The sequence below is a fragment of the Bufo bufo genome, chromosome 2, assembly GCF_905171765.1.
Source record: "Bufo bufo chromosome 2, aBufBuf1.1, whole genome shotgun sequence".
Lineage (NCBI taxonomy): Eukaryota > Metazoa > Chordata > Amphibia > Anura > Bufonidae > Bufo > Bufo bufo.
In genome coordinates this window covers 441,578,808-441,603,856 of record NC_053390.1, presented here as the reverse complement: position 1 = coordinate 441,603,856, position 25,049 = coordinate 441,578,808, and the positions used below count along the sequence as shown (strand labels likewise).

Below are 25,049 nucleotides of genomic sequence, written 5' to 3'. Positions count from 1 at the left end.
GGGTGCACTGCGCCACCAATGTTTATTATACTGGGGTGATGGGGGGGCGCACTGCGCCACCAATGTTTATTATTTTGAGGGGGGGCGCACTGCGCCACCAATGTTTATTATATTGGGGGGCACACTGCGCCACCAATGATTATTATATTGGGGGGCACACTGTGCCACCAATGTTTATTATATTGAGGGGGGCGCACTGCGCCACCAATGTTTATTATACTGGGGTGATGGGGGGGCACACTGCGCCACCAATGTTTATTATACTGGGGTGATGGGGGGGGCGCACTGCGCCACCAATGTTTATTATATTGAGGGGGGGCGCACTGCGCCACCAATGTTTATTGTGATGGGGGGGTGCACTGCGCCACCAATGTTTATTATTTTGAGGGGGGGCGCACTGCGCCACCAATGTTTATTATATTGAGGGGGGCGCCAGACGAAAAAGTCGGACATGTAGTACTTTTAGTCTGGCGGCCTCTCACCGTGCTGCGCCGTAACTCTGCCCCCATCCCCATTATAGTCGATGGGCACAGAGCAGCGGCACGGCGAAGTAGTGGCAAGATGGATCTGACAGGGTGAGCAGCCTGTCGGATCCATCCTGCTGCAAGTGTGAAAGTACCCTTACTAATGAGCGCTTCCATCATGGAATGCCCATTAGTACAGCCTTTACCTCCACCGCTACTTGTGCTAGTAAAAAAAAATATATATTACGGCAGTGTTTCCCAACCAGTGTGCCTCCAGCTGTTGCAAAACTACAACTCCCAGAATGCCTTTGGCTGTGCGGGCATGCTGGGAGTTGTAGTTTTGCAACAGCTGGAGGCACACTGGTTGGGAAACACTGTATTACGGTACCTCCACCTCCATTTGCTCACGCTGTGGAGAACACTCCCTGCTGACTAGAAGCTCAGGACAGGACCTACAAGACGCCATCACGTTAGAGCACCGGTCCTGAGCTTGCAGTCAGCAGCGAATGTTCACCGCAGCCAGGTGAATGCAAATTATTATTTTTTTTTTTGCAAAAGCAGAGAAGGGGGGCAATACTCTTACTGGGGGCACTAATGGGGACATTAATCTTACTGGGGCACTAATGTGGCCATTACTAATTCTGGGACTTACCCGGGGCGCTCCACTATAACGTCAGAGCGCCCCACGCGCATGTATCACATGATCGCATGGCATCTTTACTGTTGGCGTTCAGCTCGGACCTTCACCTGACTGCAGACCCTGGTATGTGGACCTTTAATAAAACTAGTTGAGTACCCCTGCAATACACATACCAACATTAATCATCCCGACCACGAATCTATAGAAGATCTATCTATAGCAGGCCCCTCCTTTATGGCTCTACCACCCCTCATACACCCCACGGCAGCTTACCCCCTCATGGAAAGTCCCAAAACAAATCAATATTACACATTTTTTTCACCCACCAGGCCGAAAACCAACAAAAAGAAAAAAAACGCAGAAGAGGATGCCGAGCAGGAAAGAACAAAAACAAAAATAAAAAAGGAAAACTTGATTGAGAACCGAAATCCAAATAACATCGAAAATCCAATGGGTATCTTCAATTTGTCATCATATGTTCTAAAAAATGCAGAAATTGCAGTATTATCCAAAGGCCTGTCTTTTTGCCCAACAAATAAAATCAATGAATTCGATCTGTTTTTAGCCCTAAACCGGTTTATTAAAAAACTCACTCTGAAACGACATTTTAAAATACTAGAGAACACAAAAAAAACAAAAAAAAAAAAACAATAACTGATATCATTTCAATATCTGAGGGAGATGAAGTGAAAGCCATTCCATCAGGTCTCAAACCACCGTCCAGCTTCTATCCCATACACCATAAGGGCAACTTCTTGGACACGTTTTATTCCCAGAACGATACCAGACCCCCATAAGAAACATAACCTCAAACCATGTGAGAGAATAGCCCTCAAAAATTTACAGTCCAACACAGAAATAGTAATAAGGAACGCTGACAAAGGAGGTGGAATTGTAATTCAAAACAGAGGAGTACTTAAAAGAAGCCCATAACATACTCTCAAACACCAACTATTATGAACCACTCTCTAATGATCCGTCTGTCAAAGATAGAGAGGATTTTGAGGGACTAATTAAATCAGCAGTTAAAGTGCTTGATAAAAAAGAGAAAAAGAGTACATCCTAGTAAAAGAATCCACTCTTGCGACCTTTTACCATCTTCCAAAAATTCACAAAGATGCAATAAATCCCCCAGGCAGACCCATTATATCCGGAGTGACCCCACTCACCCGTAATCTCTCTCACTATATTGACGTTCACATCCAGAAATATGTTTTAACCCTAAAATCATATCTAAAAGACTCTACATCCCTTATAACATCCATAAAAGATTTAGAATGGAGAGAGAGAGCTTCCATTGGTTGACCCTAGACGTTTCAGCCTTATACACTAACATATCTTATAAACTGGGATTAGAATGTGTTTCCGCTTTTTTAAGCAACGATTCCGAAATGCCTACGGAACAAAAAACCTTCATTACAAATGGTATAGAATTCATTCTTACCTCATAACACATTCACCTTCCAAGACCAGATCTACAAACAAACAAGGGGGACCGCGATGGGGACGCGTTTCGCGCCTAGCCTAGCGAACCTTTTTATGGGAATGTTTGAAGAAACTTTCATATACCAAAGTAAATTCTGGCCAAATAGTCTTTTTCAAAAGATATATTGACGATCTTATTTTTATTTGGGATGGTGAGAAATGTACAATTGAGGATTTCATACTTCACCTCAATGCCAACAACTGGGGCATCTCGTTTATAGGCACATCAGATAGGAAGAAAATAGAATTTTTAGACCTAGAGATCTTTATCTCAAATAATGAAATAAAAACCTGTACCTTTTTCAAAAAGGTAGATAGCAACAGCTATCTCAACTTCGACAGCATACACTACAGGAAATGGAAGGCAAATATCCCATTTAGCCAATTTAAACGCATTCGGCGCAACTGTACCCTGGATACAGATTTCAACACACAAAGTAATATTCTCACCTCCAGGTTCAAGCAAAAAGGATACCCAAATAAGATCATTATGGGCGCCAAAGATAGAGCTAAAACTCTAACACAATTAGAATGCCTGGCTCCAGCAAAGAAAAGAAGGGAGAATACTGACCTTGGGCTATACTGCTATAATTTTGTGACAACCTATAACCAGAAACATACTGCCATAAAGGCAACTTTGGGGAAATATTGGTATATTTTGAAAAGGGACCCCATACTAAGTCAGATCATTCCAGATACCCCTCGGTTTACATATAGAAGAGCAAAAACCCTGAAAAACCTTCTGGCTCCTAGCAAACTAAGACCAACTACACAGCCTAATAATGATCAGGACATGGATACTAGGGCCCAGAAAGGCAGTTTTAAATGCGGCCACCAAAGATGCTTATGCTGTAATAGTATCCTTCAAAGATCATCCTTCCATAGCCGTATCACTGGAGACTCTTTTCCAATAAAACACCATTTAACTTGTAACTCCAGCTATGTAATCTATGTACTTGAATGTCCATGCCATCTACAATATGTAGGCCGCACCATACAAACTTTACGGAACCGTTTCAATAAGCATCGTTCAAATATAAAGAAAAAATTTATGAAGCATAGCGTGTCCAGACACGCGGCTGAACACCACGATGGTACCAGTGTTGGGTTCACTGTAACACCTATTGAATTTATTCCAATTCACCTCCAAAAAGATGTCCAATACCTCAGACGTCGTGAGATGTACTGGATTTTTAAACTTAATAGCCTGAATCCCTATGGGCTAAATGAGGCCTTTGAAATCAATCTATAAAACCTTCATACTATACACATATATATAAAAAAAAAAGTCACTCGTCTATCAGCTGTATTTCATAAATCTAGTACCTTGATTAAATATCTGATCACATAGAGACAGACCTATTTTTTCATTAGAATGCTATATCTAATGATATATCATTGGCTAGCCCTGTAGAGATAATATGCAGAGCACGCCATCATTTAATTATTTATTTATTCTTCCAGAATTTTATCTGAATACTATTCATTTATTTATTTTTTATCATTGTCTTTTATTCGATTTCTTTTTATTTCAATTTTTATCTATATCATTCACTATATGCATCCTACTATGAGCCATTTGGTATTATAAAATCTACCAGAGTCCAGATGAATAGCGACAGCCTGTATAAAATATACACCAACCTTGTGCCTATACTCTATGGTCAGGATCACTGTGTAAAAACCTAGTACCGGCAAAAGAATCAGGTGACCAGGGAACAAGCGATCATGTGACACCCGACGTCACAAAGTTCAGTGGCCGTCCCGAAACAACTCCTGCGCATGCGCAACTTACTATGTATCGAGAGCTGGGAGCTTTTTTCCCCCTAGCTATGGGAGAGGAATACGATCACTAGAGGATGCTCTCTCTTCCGGTCTCCCAGGTCATGTGACCGCTTGTATTTGCGATCACATGACAGGGAGTTTCTTGAATAATGGTATAAATAAACCAACTTAAAATAAAGTTCACTGTATAAACTTACTAGCGATTTTAGTCCTAACCTCTAAAAACAGTTATATACCCACATTTCTGTTTTCTTTTCAAAAACTGAAGCTGCACATCTGATGACACCTGGGGTGGCCCCTCCCCTTAGGGGGCGTCATCCAGGTGCGTCTTTTTTTATATGTTTTATCTACAAATGTCTACCCTTTTGTTATATCCATTGTATCATTATCAAACCTGATGAAGGGGAGTTTGTAATCCCCGAAACGCGTTGTTTCTATTAAACCAAGAATTACTCTTGCACTAAGATTGTCTTCTCCAGTGACTTTGCGCCGAGGCAGAAACCTTCCTTCTTTTATACCAAATAGGAAAGTCGGACATGTGTCGACACATCACCACAGAATGACTTGGAATAAGGACACAAGAAGCCACAAACGCTTGTTTACTTCAAATTTTAATTTGCTTGTCTACTCAAAGCTGTGTGAATTCACAATACAAATTAGTGGTACATGATCTATGCCGCCCACCCCATCGTTGTCTGGTTGGATGCACACTCATTTCACAGACAAGGACATGGCGATTAAAGCCCCATTTATCTCCTTCTTGGGGCTGACTGGCACTTTTAACGTGACATGTTGGCATGTCTAAGTAACTATTCTCCACATACGTTCGTGAAGACAGCAGGAGGTAATAATCCTTCATTTAGTACAGCATACTATTATACAATTAAAAAACATAACTAGCTAGCAGAACTTTGCGCCACAGGAAGAAAATGGTGTATTTAGTGTTTTAGACATAGTACACTTTACAGAACAGCTGAAAATACAAGTGACAGTGCAGAGATATTGCCGCTAAACTGGTTTCTTCTTCTTGGGCTTACTTCTCTCAGCAAGTTTTATTTTTTAAAACATTATCTTAAATAAGAGCATTAGAAAAAAAGATTTTTCATTCTAATACACAACTGAGAATGTAAACTCAAAACCTCACTATTCATGCCTCAGCTTATATAGGAAGCACACATTTTCTTTTGTTGGAGTGTCAGAAACTAAACAGTACCCAAAAATGCACCACTGGCTTTTTATTGTAATCTAGCAAACTCTAGTATGCCAAGTACAACAAAAAGCATACAGTATGTGTGTGAAAATTGCCACATACCTGCCAGAGATCAAATTCTTGTGCTGTAACGCTACAAAGGTGAAATATTTCTAGAAACAGTCATTCTATCACAATTACCTTATTCTGAAAATCGGCTGCTTGAGAAAAATGGACAGTATGCAACACAGACCGAGGAGCCATGATGCCTAAGGGTCGCTCCACATGTGGATGTAGCCCCGTTACTGGGTCTATATCTGCTTGTGGCCACCTGCAGTGGTTTTATGTGAACTTTGATTTCTTATCCATCCCATGTGAACTTTAGGAGGTGGATTTTGGGCAGATTCTATGCAGATGTCAGTTTGGAATATGCATGGAAAATCCACCATGTGAACGTGCTTTTACTCCAATTACCGCTAAAACGAATTCTTGCATCTTTTAAGTTTGTGCAGTAAGTGCTTGTGCGTGAAATGCAATCTGAACATTAGCTAGCAAGCAACCAACCAGGGGTCAGCAACCTCCGTCACTCCAGTTGTGAAACTACAACTCCCAACAAGCTCCATTCACTTGTACAGGTGTTTAGGGGACAGCTCAGCAGCTGTGCATGTTGAGAGTTGTAGTTTTACAACAGCTGGAGTGCCAGAGGTTGCACACCCCTCTTCAACAATGCTGGAAAACTGTGTCTGCAGATGGATACAACAGAGGCAGATATTTAAAGAAACATAGTATATTGTCCATAATTTAGTATTGAAGTGTTCCGAGACCATGTTTGATCCAATGAAAGAGAATTGGATTGTGTGGTCATCTTAAGAATAAGTACCTTGCTTTGCCGAGGACATGTTTTGCCGTCTCGTTATGGCAAAGGTAGCAGATAATCATAGCAGAACATGCAGGACTCTTCGCACTGATATTTCAGGTGCACATAGCTTCAGCGGCTCGAGTCCACATTCATTACATCCATCACATTTACAGGGAACAATATTTTCACTATGGTAGGACAGAGGCAGTTACCCACATACATATACAGGTAAGGTGATGGAGCCGATACAGGTTACCTTCGGCAACAACAACTGCAATAGCTTCTAAGACCACGCAAAAGACAATTCAACTGCAAACATCTGAATGTGATGTGGAAAGCAAGTCTTCAGTCCAGGTGGAAGGAAGGTCTACTGTTTGCAGGTACAAGATTCCATGCCAAAAATCTGGGAAGTGAGGAACTTTTATTCATGCCATTGAGTGCTCTTCAATTGTGCACAAGCTTTCCCACTTCCCAAAAAAATCTAGGATTCCACGGCAGCCCAAATAAAAGAATGTTCTTGTGTGACCAGTGGGTAGGAATGTCTTCACTCCAGTGTGAAGTGCTGCATCCACTGATAAAAAAAAAAAAGCATGTGCAACAAAATCCAGAAAGCACCCCCAAATGACAATGTCCTAAAATAACTCCCATTGGGTAAGTACGCCGCAGGATAGGAAAGGTTTAGAACTCTACTTTGCAAGCAGGGAATGTTTCCCCCTGCATCGATACACTGCTGGTGCTGCCCAACACAGTAATGCCAAGCGACTGCTGAAGGGCGTGCGTTTCCTCATACCAGGCATGAACTGTTGGCGACTCAAAAGTAGGAATCAGGGTAACCTGTGAATGGAGAAAGCAGTAATTAAAACACCACAAAGGAATACAACTAATGCTACTTTCACACTCACGTTTGGTGCGGATCAGTCATGGCATGCGCACCGATAATACAACCGCATACATCCATTCAGAACGGATCCGTTTGTATTATCTTTACCATAGCCAAGACAGATCCGTCTTGAACACCATTGAAAGTCAATGGGGGACGGAGCAGTTTTCTATTGCGCCATATTATGTTAGTGAAAACGGATCCGTTCCCATTGACTTACATTGTGTGTCAGGGGGAATCTGTTTGGCTCCGCATCGTCAGGCAGACACCAAAACGCTGCAAGCAGCATTTTGGTGACCGCCTCCAGAGCGGAATGGAGGCAAACTGATGCATTCTGAGCGGATCCTTATCCATTCAGAATGCATTAGGGCAAAACTGATCCGTTTTGGACCGCTTGTGAGAGCCCTGAAACGGATCTCACAAACTGAAACCAAAACGCCAGTGTGAAAGTAGCCTAAAAGCATACACATGAGGGTAAATGCAAAGCTGGGGGATTTGGTTTTACATGAATTCACATGTGGTAGATGTTGTAGAAATCTCTGCAACTGTCCCATTCATCTGAATGGGGTTTGCAGAAATCAATCTTACCACCAAAAGCAAATGCAATAAAATTAATTGAACATTGTGAATTTATCCTAAGTCCACATGTGACTGAAAATATAGTGTAAAAATCAGCTGTATTGTGGCAATGAAATCCCTATGCATTACGTGGTTTTGCCGCGTAAAAGGCAGTGGACGTTACGCTTTCCGCTGCAAAGGGAAATCTGCAGTATAAATTGACCTACTGCAGATTTCAAATCCACACTGCAGGTCAATTTAGGCTGCGGTTTTTGTACACAGCGTGTGGAAGAGATTTCTTAAAATCTCATCCCCCTTCCCCTTTGGTACTGTACAATGATGTGGAGTTGCTGCATGAAAATCCATGACTGCAACTCGAAAACTATTCAGTCATGTGTCACCCGAACCTGTCCATTGTGGTGGGAGCAGCGGCCTGACCGTAGGCACTGGTTTGGTGAGGTATGTAAAAAGGGAGCATGACCTTACTTCTAATTTTAAAAGGGGTATTCCCATTAATCTGCCCGATTTTCTGGACACGTAAATCCACAGTTACTTCAAGAAGAGGTTGTAATCTACCCTGCAGAATGACATTGAAGAATTAGTAGTAAATAACGTACCGGCATATCTTGAGGCCAATTACTTTTTTCAGCAAGAAGAGAGTCCAGAATTTTACGGGTAATCTTTTCTTTCACAGGATCATCTCCACTAACAACATAACAAGAAGAACATAGCCGCTTGAAAAACTCTTCATCCACCGTCTGGGCAGCAGGTCCACCAGGTAGGTAAGCAAGGTCTACATAAACTGGTGTTGCAGGGGTTGAAGAGGAGACTGGCTTTGGGGTTCTGCTGGAAGCTGAAGGGTAGGGGGAAAAAAAAAACCAAAGTCACAAGTGACATTTATTAGCTGGTATTCTTTTGTTGGCTTAAATATGTAACATCACAATATAAATGTCAAAGTTGTACTTGCAAATCTTAACATTGTTCTGGCCTATGCAAATGACATATTTACTGTTTGATTTTCTTATGTTGAAAAATCAATAAAAATTGAAAGTTTAAAAAAAAAAAAAAAAAAAACAAAGTCTTACAAATGTACCAGTAAATGACGAATTTCTAGCAAGACTATCACATGTGAGAAGACCCTGGCAATGACTAGAGAACAAAAAAGTTACTGCTGGAGATTTACGGAAATGATCTGTAAAGGCTCTGTTCACAAAACAATGCATCATTAGGACTTCTTCACACATTAGTAAATCACAGATGTGTGTAGCCCATGTTCTCCACAGACTTCACACATATCCCTCGACTTTAATCTGTTTATTCACACATCCTTGTTTTTCAATGGGCCATGGATCAATGAAAAAACAATGACCAGCACTACTTTGGTCCATGATTTGGAACAACACACCCACTGAAGTCTATGGACATGGATGGTCAGTGGTTTTCATGGGCTTTTGGTAGGTGATGCTGTGGAAATCCCTTTTCAGCCTAGCAGTTCATGTGGAATACAGATGAAAAACAGAGGGCAAGAAGTTGACATATGGACCACATCATGGATGAAACACTGACTGTTTTGTCATGGATGTGTGAAGAAGGCCTGACAAAGACTGTTTGAGGGCTTTGTATAATGGCTCTGTCATTGGGGGGGGGGGGGGGGGGGGGGGGGGAGAAAGAGAGTCACCATGCATTTTATTTAAATTAAAAGGGAAATGGTTATTTAAGAGAAAAAAAAAAAAAACCTCTATACATAAAAAACATTTAGGAATTTTTGAGTTTCTTTTGCATTTTGGCAGTATATGCCATTGAAAATAATAAGGGTTTTCTAAGATTTTATAACTGATGGCCTAGTCTCTGGATTGGTCATCAGTATCTGATGGCTCCTGTGAGAGCTGCAGCCTTCTCATAGCGTTGTACAGTGTATAGCGGCAGTGCTTGAAATTGCAGCTCACCCCATTCACTGCTCCTAGGCCACGTGACAAATTAACGTGTCGTCACTGGCCTAGGGAAAGCTGTGAGAAGGACGCAGCACTCACAGGAGCACCAGTGCCTTCTCAAACAGATGAACGGTGGGGGTGCTGGGTGTCGGTCCCCCACCAATCAGATATAGGATAACCTATACACAGGACCTCAGTATAAAAGTCTAAGATAACCCCTTTAAAGGCAGTCTGCCATCAGGAAATTTACCTTCAAACCTGGTATAATGTCTTGTAGAGCTAGCTCAGCTGAATGCAATGATACCTGTAACTTAGTGATCTGCTTCATTCTAGAGGAATTAGTCTTTTAATTTGTATGCAAATAAAGCAGTTAATTGCACAACGGAAGGGCTCAAGTCACTCTGTGCACCCTTGCAACTCCTGCTTCCTCTGCTAGCCTTCCCTTTCCTTTATGATTGGCAGGGCCAGGCGAGATGACTTCGCAGTAACCTAGCCCTGTCAATCAAGGCGATAGAGGTCCTGGTAGAGGAAGCAGGAGGAGTAAGTGTGCACTTTACTGCTCATCTACAAATGCATTAAAAATCCTTTTTACCACAATAACTCAAAAGATCACTAAAGTGAAAAGGGTGTGTGTATGTATGTGTACATTATATATATTATATGTGTAACCCATTGTCAGTGTAGTGCTGCTGTGAGGGGAAGATCTCATCTGGGTGGTAATCCTCATGATAATCGTAGGAGTAGAAATAGAATAACAGTAACAGCTTTTTTGTTCTTGATTAGATTAAGAACAAAAAGATGCCCACAGAAGGACATTGCTTTAAATAGTGTAACCTGAGGTGCTCTAATTGAGTCTCTGGCCACAATTATGGTCTGAATCAAAAAGCTGGGCAAGGTAGTTTGCAGTGCTAAAAGTCCAAACAAACAAAGAGGACATTTAAAAGCAAAGACAAAAAGTAGAACACATGGAGTGACTTTTTTTCTAATTATGGAAGTGTCCGTTTTTTTTTTGTTTGTTTTTTCATACTGATTGAAAAATATATTGTGCAAATGTTTTCGGAACCAGAGCAGGCCTCCCGGAACCACACAGACCTTCCTTCCATCTCTGGCTGCTTCCTGAGCTCCTACTGCCACGACCTTATAGACAATTGAGGTTATGTTAGCCTCAGCACAACAAAAATGACACTGGTAAGCCCTCCATTCGCCTGGTTTCCTCTCCATGACATATGACTAAACAAGTAGATACAGTACCGTACTCCTGTTTACACCCCAGTGCTCATGAAACCTGCAATACTCACTCTGACCAAACAACCCCTCTAAAAGCCAAGCTGGTTCAAAGACTAAAAGGTGGATTTAAGCTACTTTCACACTAGCGTTTTTGCCGGATCTGGCAGGGATCAGCAAAAACTCTTCAGTTACTGATAATACAACCATCTGCATCCGTTATGAACAGATTTGGTTGTAATATCTTTGTGTATAACTGTTTCTATTAAACAATCAAAAATACATACATAGCAAATGTACATGTACTCTCCAATATGTTGTACAATAACATTAATAATAAAGAGCATGACATTGCCAAAAGACAGTGTTGCATCAGAGGCGCCAATTATCAAGAAACTGTACACTTAGTTCGCAAGAAAAGATTTGAATTGCAAGCTAATTTCTCTGACCTCTGGTGCAATACAGCAAATACAATTATAAACAAAACTGATAAACGTCATGGTGATTCCAGACAAAAGGCGAGAGCACTTTACAGCTATAATTGATGTTTAGATCCAATTCTAGCTCTAGAATCATCTATATTACTTGTCATTTTTACTATCGACCTACGTTAATTATTTAACCTGTACTTTTTCCAAGGTTTCCACAATATGGAATAAAGTTGGTGTGTTCTTTGTTCCCAGTCTACATATTAAATCTACTTTCACTATCCACATTTGTATTGTGGGTGGATATTTACTTAGCCATTTCAATGGTATAAGCAATCTGGCTGCTTGTATGAGCAGTATGGGTAAGTCTTTTTTGGAGGGGTGCCAAGAGGCACTAGGAAGCCATAACAGTACAGATTCAAGACTAAAGGTTATGTTTGTGGTACTGATAAAATTTATTGAATCTCCGATGTCCCTCCAGAACTTTTGGATGACTGAGCATAGCCAGAAAATATGGCTCAAAGTCCGTTCCTCCACTCCACATCTCCAAAAGGTGTCAGAGTCCCTCAGTCCTCTACTATATAGCTGACTCTACTATATAGTCTTGTATGAATGTTCTTGTATTCTTACGCATCTTGAGAATCCATGCGATTTACTATGCATCCACACTCTCTCTCTCATTGAAGGATCGATCAAGCTCTCTCTCCCATGTATGCTGGCACCGCTTGTTTCCCTTCGGTTAACAGATTATTATATAATCTAGAGATCAGCCTTTGAGGAGGTGAGGGAGTCTGAAGTAGTTTCTCTAACCAAGTGCTAGGGGGCAAGACGATACAGTCCTGATCAAAAGTTTAAGACCACTTGAAAAATGGCAAAAAATCATATTTAGCATGGCTGGATCTTAACAAGGTTCCAAGTAGAGCTTCAACATGCAACAAGAAGAAATGGGAGTGAGACAAAACATTTTTTGAGCATTATATTTAATGAAAACAACGAATAAACTGAAACAGGCTGTTTTTCAGCTGATCCAAAGTTTAGGACCACATGCCTTTAAAAGGCCAAATCTGTGCAAAGATGTGGATTCATTGTCATTTTCTGTCAGGTAGTCACACGTTGTGATGGCAAAGGCAAAAAAACTCTCCCTTTTTGAACGTGGTCGGGTTGTTGAACTGCATAAGCAGGGTCTCTCACAGAGCGCCATCGCTGCTGAGGTGGGACACAGTAAGACATTTGGAATTTCTTAAATGATCCTGAGGGTTATGGAACAAAAAAGTCAAGTGGAAGACCCAAAAAAATGTCATCAGCACTGAGCCGGAGGATCCAATTGGCTGTCCGTCAAGACACTGGACGATCCTCGGCCCAAATTAAGGCCCTTACTGGTGCTGACTGCAGCCCCATAACCATCAGACGGCATCTGAGACTAAAGGGATTCAAAAACAAAAACCGTCTACAAAGACCTCGTCTCCTTGAACGCCACAGAACTGCTCGTTTGGACTTTGCAAGAGAGCACCAAACATGGGACATTCAAAAGGTGGAAGAAAGTTTTATTCTCTGATGAGAAAAAAAATGTAACCTTGATGGTCCTGATGGTTTCCAACGTTACTGGCATGACAAGCAGATCCCACCTGAGATGTTTTCTATGCGCCACAGTGGAGGGGGCGTCATAATGGTCTGGGGTGCTTTTTCCTTCAGTGGAACAATGGAGCTTCAGGAAGTGCAGGAGCGTCAAACGGCCGCTGGCTATGTCCAGATGTTGCAGAGAGCATTCCTCATGACTGAGGGCCCTCGTTTGTGTGGTAACGACTGGGGTTTCAACAGGACAACGCTACAGTACACAAAGCTCGCAGGACAAGGGACTTCTTCCAGGAGAATAACATCACTCTTTTGGCCCATCCTGCGTGTTCCCCTAATCTAAATCCAATTGAGAACCTTTGGGGATGGATGGCAAGGGAAGTTTACAAAAATGGACAACAGTTCCAGACAGTAGATGGCCTTCGTGCGGCAGTCTTCACCACTTGGAGAAATGTTCCCACTCACCTCATGGAACCGCTTGCATCAAGCATGCCGAAACGAATTTTGGTAGTGAAACAATAACGGCGGAGCTGAGTTCATGTTTAGAAGTTTGATTTCTGTTTTGGGGGGGGGTTTAGTTTTTTTTTGGAGGTGTGGTCCTAAACTTTGGATCAGCTGAAAAACAGCCTGTTTTAGTTTATTCGTTGTTTTCATTAAATTGAATGCTCAAAAAATGTTTTGTCTCACTCCCATTTCTTCTTGTTGCATGTTGAAGCTCTACTTGGAACCTTGTTAAGATTCAGCCATGCTAAATGATTTTTTGCCATTTTTCAAGTGGTCTTAAACTTTTGATCAGGACTGTATCTTGACATTAGCACAGATAGAAGTAGAGGACAAATCCACAAGCCCCAGAAAACTACCCGGAGGACAGAGATCAGCGCAGAATTTCGTCACTCCACCCTGCATCCCTCAGTGCCTGCCAGACTGAAAACAGTGATCGGTCACCTAACCTCATCCAAATCTCAGCACAACTACTAGACTCTGGTCTGAGCAATAAAGGAATCTAAGAAGCTGGAAGAATATGGGGTGGCTTGGCTATCAAACCTAAGTCAGGGTTTAGGGCCTGGATTGTCTTTGCTACTCCTCTGGAAAGGCAGTTTGTTATGTTCTTCACCTACGTTAATCCCCATAGACTAGCTAACTGCTGTCCCTTCAACAATCTCTGTTCTATGTCTTTGCCCAGAATGTGGTTTTTAGCATTGCATATGTATATCCAGCATCGCAGTTGGACTGCTCTGTAATAAGTTAGTATGTCTGGAAGGCCAAAACCAACCATTTCCCTTCTCAGTTTTAGTCTACCATAAGAAATACGCGGTTTCTTTCTTTGCCATAGAAAGGCTGAGAACATTGATTTAACTTGCGTGAAAAAGGTCTTAGGGAGATCAATGGGGGCCATCTGCATGAGTTATAGAAACTTGGGCATAATAAATGCCTTCAGCAGATTCTTCTTCCCTATCCAGGAAACATAGGGGATACTTAGTGTGTTTAGTTGCGCTTTAACTTTTTGTAATAGGGGAACAAAGTTTGCTTGATGCAGCTTACTCTGGTCTTTTGTGAGCTGTATAACTAAATATGTCAGTTGGGAAGTGGACCATTTAAATAGAAACTTACTTTTCAGGGAGGCCACCACTTTACTGGAAACAGAGATATTTAGGGCCTCTGATTTTGTATAGTACACTTTAAAATTTGAAAGTTTCCCAAATGTCTCAAATAAAAGTATGTATGTGTCGGAACGCCCTGGAGGGGTTGGTGATCAGTAATAACAAATCATCTTTGAATGCCGCTGAAGTATGTATCTGGTCACCAATCCTCAAACCTTCAAAATCAGTGTGGTTCCTAATAGCCTGTACGAGTGTTTCCATCTCCAGGATGAAAAGAGAAGGGGACAGAGGGCAGCCTTGTCTAGCGCCGTTATGTATATCCAAATGAATCAGACAGAATACCCTTTACCCTTATTTTTGCACTGGGACAGCTATATAGAGACAATCACTTTACTGAAGAGGGGGGAAAGCCAAAATGTTCCAAAACAGCTTGCATAAAAGACAACCAATTAATTCTATCAAAGGCTTTTTCGGCATCTGTGCCGAGTAGGACTAATGGTATTTTGTTTTCTCTAGCATAGTGAATTGCGTTTCCCTCCCTCCCAGCAACAAAGCCTGTTTGCTCCGGATGAATCAATTTAGGGAGTAGTGGGGATAATCTATTCGCCAATAATTTGGCCCATATTTTTAAGTCCACATTCAATTAAAAAAAAAATGGGACGATAACTCCTACATTGTTTCAGATCTTTCCCTTCTTTAGGTAAGATGGTAATAATTGCCTCCAAAGCTTGTCTCGGCAGAGGTGTACCTTGGAACAATGCTGTGTACCATCTAGTAAGGTATGGTAGTAAGGTTTCTATAAGCCTCTTATAATAACACGCAGGTAGACCATCTGGTCCCGGGCTTTTTCCCAGTGGGAGGGATCTTATGAGCCCTATAATTTCCTCAGATAGTTTGGGTAGGTTAAGTAATTGCAGAAAGGACCTTAACTCTGGATTAGTCCCTCGTGTCTTCTCTTTTTGGCTGTCCTCTAAGTTGTAAAGTGCAGAGTAAAAGTTTTTGAAAGCACTAGCAATTTCTTTAGCTGTAGACACTGTACCCTTCCCTTCCTTTGAGATGGAAGTCACATAGGTCTGTTATCTCCTTTTTTTCATTGGGTATGACATCATTCAATTACCTCTATCACCCTGGGCATAGTACCTAAACTTCGCATATTGATAGGTTTTAGCATATTGAACATTAAGATGGTCTTTGAGTTGTAACTTGACCAAGTCCCCATGTATCTGTTTAGCTTTTAATCTCTTATGTATCCTTTCCAATGCTGCTATCTGTGCCATTAGGGATTGTGCGAGTTTCTGCGTCTTTCTTAATTCTACTTCCAAAAGCAATGAACTCTCCCCTAATTACTGCTTTATGGGATTCCCACAATATGGTAGGAGATATCTCAGCCGTATCAATTTTCTTTGAAAGAGAGAGAAAGTTTATTTTGGATAGCTAAAAAGTCTGCCTCTTTATCTAGCAAAGTCTCATTCAATCTCCATGCTCACTGCTTCTCTGGTAAACTAGAGAAGAGTAGTCTGATATTGTAGTTGGACCTATGTCTGTCCCCTGCACCATGTCTACATGGTGGTCAGAGATAAATATATAAATCAATGCAGTGAAAAGTGTTATGTACTGCTGAAAAGTAAGTGTAATCTTTGGAAGATGGATTCAGTAGCCTCCAAGTGTCAACCAGTCTCGGGTCTTAAAAAGCCCTATGAAGGCGACTCAGTGCCCCCTGTGTATGTACAGATTTGCCAGCGGAGGAGTCTAATTCGGGGTCCATAGACACATTAATGTCTCCACTAAAAACCCGTATCCCTGTCTGCATATGCTTGAAAAACGTTAATCAGCCATGGGATTTGCTTTTTGTTTGGTGCGTATACGTTTGCTAGCGATACCTTCACTGAGCCTATTGTCTCTTTAACAAAGAGGTAGCGACCTTCTGGCTCAACATATGAGTCCAAGTGTGTAAATGGGACAGATTTTGCAATGGCAATGCGGACGCCTCTAGATGCACTATGAGTGCTATGGTACCAACTACTAAAGTGGAATGCAGTCATTTTGGTATTCTGCCCGTTTTAAAGTGAGTCTCTTGGAAAAAAACAAATCCCCACCTTGCTCTTCCTGCACAAACTCAGCACCTGAGACCTCTTTTGTGGAGTGTTCATACCCCTCACATTTAGTGATGATACCTTAATATTAGCCATAATTAAGATCCGCACATGTGTGTGACATAATAGAACTCTCGCCTCCATTCCCTGCCTCCAAACAAACAAAGACAAGACATATACAATAAGTATAACCATACAGTCATGGCCAAAAGTTTTGAGAATGACACAAATATTAGTTTTTCACAAAGTTTGCTGCTAAGCTGCTTTTAATCTTTGTTTTAGTTGTTTCTGTGATGTAGTGAAATATAAAATTACACGCACTTCATACGTTTCAAAGGCTTTTATCGACTAATACATGACATTTATGCAGTATTTGCAGTGTTGGCCCTTCTTTTTCAGGACCTCTGCAATTCGACTGGGCATGCTCTCAATCAACTTCTGGGCCAATTCCTGACTGATGCAAAATTGTGAGTGAGCCCAGTCCCTTCAATGAGAAGCAAACCCACACATGAATGGTCTCAGGATGCTTTACTGTTGGCATGACACAGAACTGATGGTAGCGCTCACCTTTTCTTCTCCGGACAAGCCTTTTTCCAGATGCCCCAAACAATCGGAAAGAGGCTTCATCGGAGAATATGACTTTGCCCCAGTCCTCAGCAGTCCATTCACCATACTTTCTGCAGAAGATCAATCTGTCCCCGATGTTTTTTTTTGGAGAGAAGTGGCTTCTTTGCTGCCCTTCTTGACACCAGGCCATCTTCCAAAAGTCTTCGACTCACTGTGCGTGCAGATGCGCTCACACCTGCCTGCTGCCATTCCTGAGCAAGCTCTGCACTGGTGGCACTCCGATCCCGCATCTGAATCCTCTTTAGGAGACGATCCTGGCGCTTGCTGGACTTTCTTGGACGCCCTGAAGCCTTCTTAACAAGAATTCAACCTCTTTCCTTGAAGTTCTTGATGATCCTATAAATTGTTGATTGAGGTGCAATCTTAGTAGCCACAATATCCTTGCCTGTGAAGCCATTTTTATGCAACGCAATGATGGCTGCACGCGTTTCTTTGCAGGTCACCATGGTTATCAATGGAAGAACAATGATTTCAAGCATCACCCTCCTTTTAATATGTCAAGTCTGCCATTTTAACCCAATCAGCCTGACATAATAATCTCCAGCCTTGTGCTCGTCAACATTCTCACCTGAGTTAACAAGATGATTACTGAAATGTCAGCAGGTCCTTTAATGACAGCAATGAAATGCAGTGGAAAGGTTTTTTTGGGATTAAGTTAATTTTCATGGCAAAGAAGGACTATGCAATTCATCTGATCACTCTTCATAACATTCTGGAGTATATGCAAATTGCTATTATAAAAACTTAAGCAGCAACTTTTCCAATATTTATGTAATTCTCAAAACTTTTGGCCTCGACTGTACATAACAAAAAACATAAGTGATATTCCGCCCAAGCAAGGAACATATTTGTGGAGGACAACATACGGAGAGCACTGCACTCCTAAGGGAGTATGTGAGTCCTGAAGGCTCTCCGGTTTCTGCTCCTCTTTCATGGTGGGGATGGCAGGAATATGACACATGGTCAATATCCTGAAATGTTCCTCCTCGCCTGCATTCCATTTTAAACTCATAAGCTAACTGACTAAATTATTTATTTAACCCGCTTTATACTTTTTTTTTTTTTTAAACTCGTTTTATTAAAGAAGAATAAGACAAGCATGGCATACACATGACATCATGACGACCAGCGCAGGGGCCAATTAGAAATGCAGGTACAGCACCTTCACAGTTATACTGACAATTAGCCGGAGTCGCATATATAAGAGATACATGGCAGTGACTGGAAAGTCACACACATTCTAAACAGTACAGGCATAGGGCATACACAGAGAGCTAAGCATTAGGGGATATATCACCATCCCACAAAAGATCATCTCATGGGATGAAGGATCCCTAAAGGCCATCAGCTGTCGAGTGCAGGTGCGAAGTATGCAAAGTGAGTGGACATGCACACCAAGCTCCCCATACCTTATCAAATTTTTGAGGGCACCCTCTGTGTTTATAGACTATGTTCTCCATGTAGACTGCATTGTTCACAAGAGAGAGCCATTGTCCCTTTGAGGGGGGGAATCTCCCATCCATCGTAGGGCAATCGCCTTCCTGGCTAAGAACAAGGTTTCTTCTAAAAAGATTCTGTGATAGTGTGTCCACGATTCCTCGTCTACAATACCCAGGATACACATCTTGGGGGAAAAAGTTGCAGTGTCGGAGGGACCATGGTCTTAAGAACCTCCAGTACCGAGACCCAATACAGATGAATGATTGGGCAGGCCCATATCATGTGCCAGAAGTTGGCACCCTCCGCACCGCACCTATGACACCTGGAGTGATCAATCCTATCCATCTTTTGAAGTCTAGTAGGAGTAAGATAGCTGCAGTGAAGGATAAAAAAGCTGAATCATCCTGTTATTTATAGAGGGTGAAACTCTGGTAGGGGCAATTAAGGCCTCCTCCCAATCATCAGAAGATAAAGAAGGTATAAGCAACTTCCACCTGCCCTCGACAGCCAACGGGGTCACCAGCATACGACAGTCAAGCAAGTGTGTGTATAAGGCTGACACTATCCCTCTAGGGCCCTGAGATTTTAGAACTCCAATGATGGGTGACTTGATATGCTCCTATTCCCACTTCGGAACTGGGCTTGAAGCGCATGTCGCAGCTGAAGGTACCTGTAGAAAAGAGTACGCGGCACCAGAAAACGATCCTGTATCTGGGAGAATGAAATCAACTGCCCACCCTCCTATAAATCCCCCAACATTAGTATCCCGTGCCTCTTCCACTCAGAAACCCCTTCCAACCGTACCAGGTGAGGGAACATACAATTATCCCATATGGGGATTTCACTGGGTAAGTCCTTGTAGGTATTCAGCATGGACGCCTGCCATACCTGGTGGGCTAGCTTGTGTATTGGAAGAGTACCCAGTTGTAAATGGCGAGAGCCCTCCAGGACAGGCCACAACATAGATACCTGCAGATAGTCATGTAAGTAGGATTCTGCGTTAGGCCGTGGAGCCTCAGTGACCCAGTACCTCAGAAATCTCAGCTGGCTTGCTATAAAGTAAAGGAAAAAGTCTGGAAGGGCAGCAACCCCCTGCAGCTTCGATCTCTGAAGAACCGGGAGTGAAAGCTTTCTTCTGGACTTGCCCCAAACAAAGGCCGCAATCAGAGCGTGAATGCGCTTAAAAAAGTCTCGGGGAACCGGGGTGCACGCGTGGGACAGCAGGTATAGACCTTTGGGCAGCAGCACCATCTTCACCAGGTTTAATCTTCCCATAACTGACAGTGGAAGGGACTCCCATGTTTTTAACTTATCATGAAACATGGATTCAAGGGGTTCAATATTCAATACGTAGGAGAGCTGTGATTCCTTGGTGATCATCACCCCTAGATACTTGAACCTATCAACTACAGGCAAGTTGTGGTGACAATCCGGCCAGTCATGTGTCCATAGGGGCATTATGGCAGACTTGCCCCAATTTATGTGTAACCCAGAGTATTGCCCAAAGCGCTCTAAGAGTTCAATCGCTCTCAGAAGAGACACTTCCGGATCAGACATAAACAGGATCAGGTCATCCGCATATAATCCTATTCTATCCTCTCTGCCTCCCACACACACCCCTGCGTAGATTGGATCCTGTCTAAGTCTGATGGCCAAGTGTTCTATTGCTATTGCAAACAGGGGCGAGAGCGGGCATCCCTGTCTTGTGCCCCTAAGTAGAGAGAGCCCGTCAGAGTACGAGCCATTAAGCTGAACACGTGCAGAGGGAGTACTATATAGAATGTCAATCCATTTAACGAAATTAGGACCAAAGCCAAAGCTCCTCAGAACAGCTGTTAAGAAGGGCCATTCCAGAGAATCGAAAGCTTTGGCCGTATCTAGGGAGGCTAATGCCCACCTCGTTTTTTCGGCAACCCCCACCTGTGCAATCACTTGAGCTCTCCTAATGTTGTCTGAAGTGGATCTCCCAGGCATAAAGCCAGATTGGTCAGAGTGAATCACAGACGTGATCACCTTGTTCAATCTATTGGCAAGAATCCTAGTCAGGATTTTATAGTCAAAGTTCAAAAGAGAAATTGGACGATAAGATTCACAATCCAACGCGTCCTTGCCGGACTTCAAAATCACTACAATGGATGCATCATACATGGAATCCGGCAGTGAGCCGCCGGAGTGTGCTGCTCTGTACACTTTCAACAGTTGTGGGCCTAAACTCCCCCCATATCTAGAATACACCTCCACCGGGATGCCATCCGGGCCAGGGGCCTTCCCTGACGGCAAGTCCTTGATAGCTCTCTCCACCACTTCCAGAGTGATATCCTCCTCCATAATACCTCTAAGTCGCTCAGCCAAGGATAGGAGACTTCACTGAGGTACGTTTCTAGCTCCTGCCCTGAGTAGTTAACCGCCGACTTGTATAAGTCCTTATAAAAGTTGTGGAAGCATTTCAATATATCCAGCACCGTCGCCACTATACGTCCATCAACCTCTCGTATGCGGAGTACTGGTGGAGCCATAGTGTCGGTACGTGCGATATGCGCAAGCAGCTTCCCTGTCTGATTGCCTGTTTTAAACACCTGTTGCTTAAGAAAAAAAAAGTTTCCTCTTTTCTTCCAAGCATAACATGTACTGCCTACCCCTAGACATCCACTCCAATCTGCGCTCCTCAGTGGGAGACTCTGTGAAAGCCTTCTCAGCCTCCCTGCAGCTGGCATATAAATCATTCTCCTTGCGCTGCGCGTCCCTCTTAACATACGATATGGAAGACTTAAGACACCCTCTGAGGTACGCCTTTAGTGTCTCCCACAACAATAGGGCATCAGTAGAATCACTCTGGACCTCAAAAAAACATGCTCGCCCGAACAGGGTGAGCCAAAAAGGGTGTATGCGCATTTTACTGCCCGTGCTAATAGAATCAGGGATAGCCAATTCCGCCAACACTGGGGCATGATGAGATGGTGCCTGAGGTCCAAGGTGAATATCCATCAGGTCAGTATATGCTAAGGAGTTACCGAATAGATAGTCTATTCTAGACAGAGCTCCTCTGGAGGGGGTAAAACAGGAGTATTCCCTAGTGTGTGGATTCCTGGCTCTCCACATATCTATCCATCCCATCTCTTGGGAAATCCTAGCAAGAACAGTGTTCTCCCCTCCTGACCCCCCTCTGTCATCCCTGCAGCTAAACCTGTCTAGGTCCTCGCTCACCACTTGATTGAAGTCCCCCATACATAAGAAGCGGGCAGTAGGATAATTGGCCATGAAGCCCACAACTGCCTGCAGCAGGGAGAGAGATGCAGGGGGTGGATTATACAAATTGATTATCGCATAGGGGACACAATCAATATGAGCATAAATAAAGATGTACTGTCCCTCTGGGTCCACGACTGAAAGATGAACCTCGCACCTAAGGCTTCTATGAAACAGCAGGGCAACTCCTCTGGAATGGGAGCTGCCATAGGCATTAAATAGATGTTGGGCCGAGGGCTTTTTTAGCCTATTACCCGTTTCCGGGGTGAGATGAGTCTCCTGCAGACCCAATATATGTGGCTTAAAGGACCGAATCTGGATTTTGAAAATCCGCCTCTCAAAATCAGCACCGATTTATGAAGAAACCTTTGAAAATGACAGCTTGTCTTACAAAAAAAGAAACTTACATAGCTGTGGATAGAAAGATAAGTATTGGGAATACAGTGACACAAAAACTTTGAAAAATATTTTTATTGTCAAAAAGTAGTTATGTCTTCAGCAATGTGGAAATGAAAAAACAACATTAGCCAAGCTGATCATTTTAACTCTGCATAACTGAGGTTTTGAAAACCATCTATATGTACTGTACATTGTTGAGAAACTTCCTCAACTTATCTGCCATGGCTGAACATGTAGCTATAGGAACTAAACGTATACACACTTCGGCCTCTTGCACACGACCGTATGGCTTTTTCATTATTTTGCGGTCTGCAAAAAACAGATCCACAAAAAAATACAGATGACGTCCGTGTGCATTGTGGAACGGAACAGCTGGCCCCTGATAGAACAGTACTATCCTTGTCCGTTATGCGGACAATTAGGCTCCATTCACACGTCCGTATAATAGGTCCACATTCGTTCCGCAAATTGTGGAAGGGGTGCAGACCCATTCATTCTCTATGGGGACGGAATGGATATGGAGAGCACAATATGTGCTCTCCGCATTTCCGGAGCGCGCCCCCGATCTTCCGGTCCCGCTGCTCCGTAAAAAAATAGAACATGTCCTATTCTTGTCCGCAATTGTGGACAAGAATAGGCAGTTCTATTGGGGTGCCAACCGGGTGTATTGCGGATTCGCAATGCACTACGGACGTCTAAATGAACCCTAATAGGACATGTTCTATCTTTGAACGGAACAACGGAAATGGAAGGCATACGGGGTACCTTCAAATTTTTTTTGCGGATTCATTGAAATGAATGGGTCTGTATACAGGACGCAAAAAAACGGAACTTAAACGGAAAAAAAAAATAAAAACGTTTGTGTGCAAGAGGCCGTACACAGAGAATGCTATCAATCACTGATAACACCTCCCCTGTGTACAACTATCAGTGACTGACAGCTATCTATGTATACACAGAGAATGCTATCAAATCACTGATAACACATCCCCCGTGTACAGCAGTGACTGACAGCTATCTATGTGTATACATTTACACTAATACCTCCCCTTGTACAAAACAGGAAAAGGCAGCTCTCACCTGTGTCTTCTTGCCACGAGCACGGACATAGCTGGTTTGCACTATAGGTAACACCTTAGAAAAAAAACTTGCCAAGTGCAGCTCAAATGTTCAAGGTATAAACTTTATTCCAGCGGCTTTAAAAACTTGCGGTACACAGAAAACTTGTTTTTCTGTGTACCGCAAGTTTTTAAAGCCGAGGTGTCTCCCCTTGTACAACTATCAGTAAGGCTTTCACACAAGTGAGTTTTCCGTGCGGGTGCAATACGTGACATGAACGCATTGCACCCACACTGAATCCTGACCCATTCATTTCAATGGGTCTGTGTACAAGGGTTTTTCATGCATAACTTCTGCACTGCGTGAAAATCGCAGCATGTTCTATATTCTGCGTTCATTACAGGTAAAGGACCTGTGGTGACGTCACTCCGGTCATCACATGATCCATCACCATGGTAAAAGATCATGTGATGGATCATGTGATGACCGGAGTGACGTCACCACAGGTCCTTTACCTGTAATGAATGCTCACCACAGGTCCTGTTCAGCAAAGGAGACAGAAGGAGATGCCGGCATTGCGATCAAGTGGACTAAGGAGAGTTAAATGTTTTTATTTTACCCCTCCAGCGCTATTTTACTATGCATTCTGTATTCAGAATGCTATTATTTTCCCTTATAACCATGTTATAAGGGAAAATAATAATGATCGGGTCTCCACTTGCTTGCGGATGCTTGCGATTTTCACACAACCCCATTCACTTCTATGGGGCCTGCGTTGCGTGAAAAACCCACAATATAGAGCATGCTGCGATTTTCACGCAACGCACAAGTGATGCCTGAAAATCACCGCTCATGTGAACAGCCCCATAGAAATGAATGGGTCGGTATTCAGTGCGGGTGCAATGCGTTTAACTCACGCATCGCATCTGCACGGAATACTCGCCCGTGTGAAAGGGGCCTTACACAGAGAATGCCATCACTGACAATGCCTCCCCGTGTACAACTATCAGTGACTGACAGCTATCTCTATATACACACTTACATGTGTGATCACAGAATATAAAAAAAAAAAAAATGAAGGCTTCTTAACAAAATTCTCTGCGGCCAATGAGGATGCCGGTAATTGGTTTCAATACGCTGGGTCTATCTGAAAAGACCCAGGGTATTGGAGCTGCAAGTCTTATTTTGGCGAGCAGGTGGCAGGCCAACATAAGAAATAAGCAATTCTAGTATCATGAATAAAGTAAAAAAGTGTAAAATATATATATCTATATCCTTTCCGTAGAATAAAAAAATAAAATAAATACATGAATAAAAAACAAACATCATAGGCATCACTGCATGCCAAAAACACCCATACTATTAAAATATAAAAATATTTTTCCAATACAGCGATTGGCCTAACGGAAAAAAAAGGTCAAAACGGCCAAATTGCAATTTTTTTTCCCCATCGCTTCTCTTACCCCCAAAAAAATTTAGTAAAATTTGATCAAAAAGTCTCTCCCACACAAAATAGTATTAATAAAAAAAACTAAAGATCGTCCTGCAAAAAATTAACCCCCACACAGC

The 25,049-nt window shown here is 42.5% G+C and overlaps 1 protein-coding gene across 1 annotated transcript in view; it reads right to left on the bottom strand.

Moving 5' to 3' along the window:
- Positions 1-4,968: 4,968 nt before the first annotated feature.
- MAP1S (microtubule associated protein 1S) overlaps positions 4,969-25,049 on the bottom strand; it is a 58,024-nt gene continuing 37,943 nt past the window's right edge. The window contains exons 6-7 of the mRNA XM_040417488.1: positions 8,478-8,713; positions 4,969-7,256 (exon numbers count right to left, since the gene is read on the bottom strand). Of these exons, the coding sequence (XP_040273422.1) occupies positions 7,101-7,256; positions 8,478-8,713 (392 nt within the window). The 3' untranslated portion in view covers positions 4,969-7,100. The remainder of the gene's footprint in view (positions 7,257-8,477; positions 8,714-25,049) is intronic.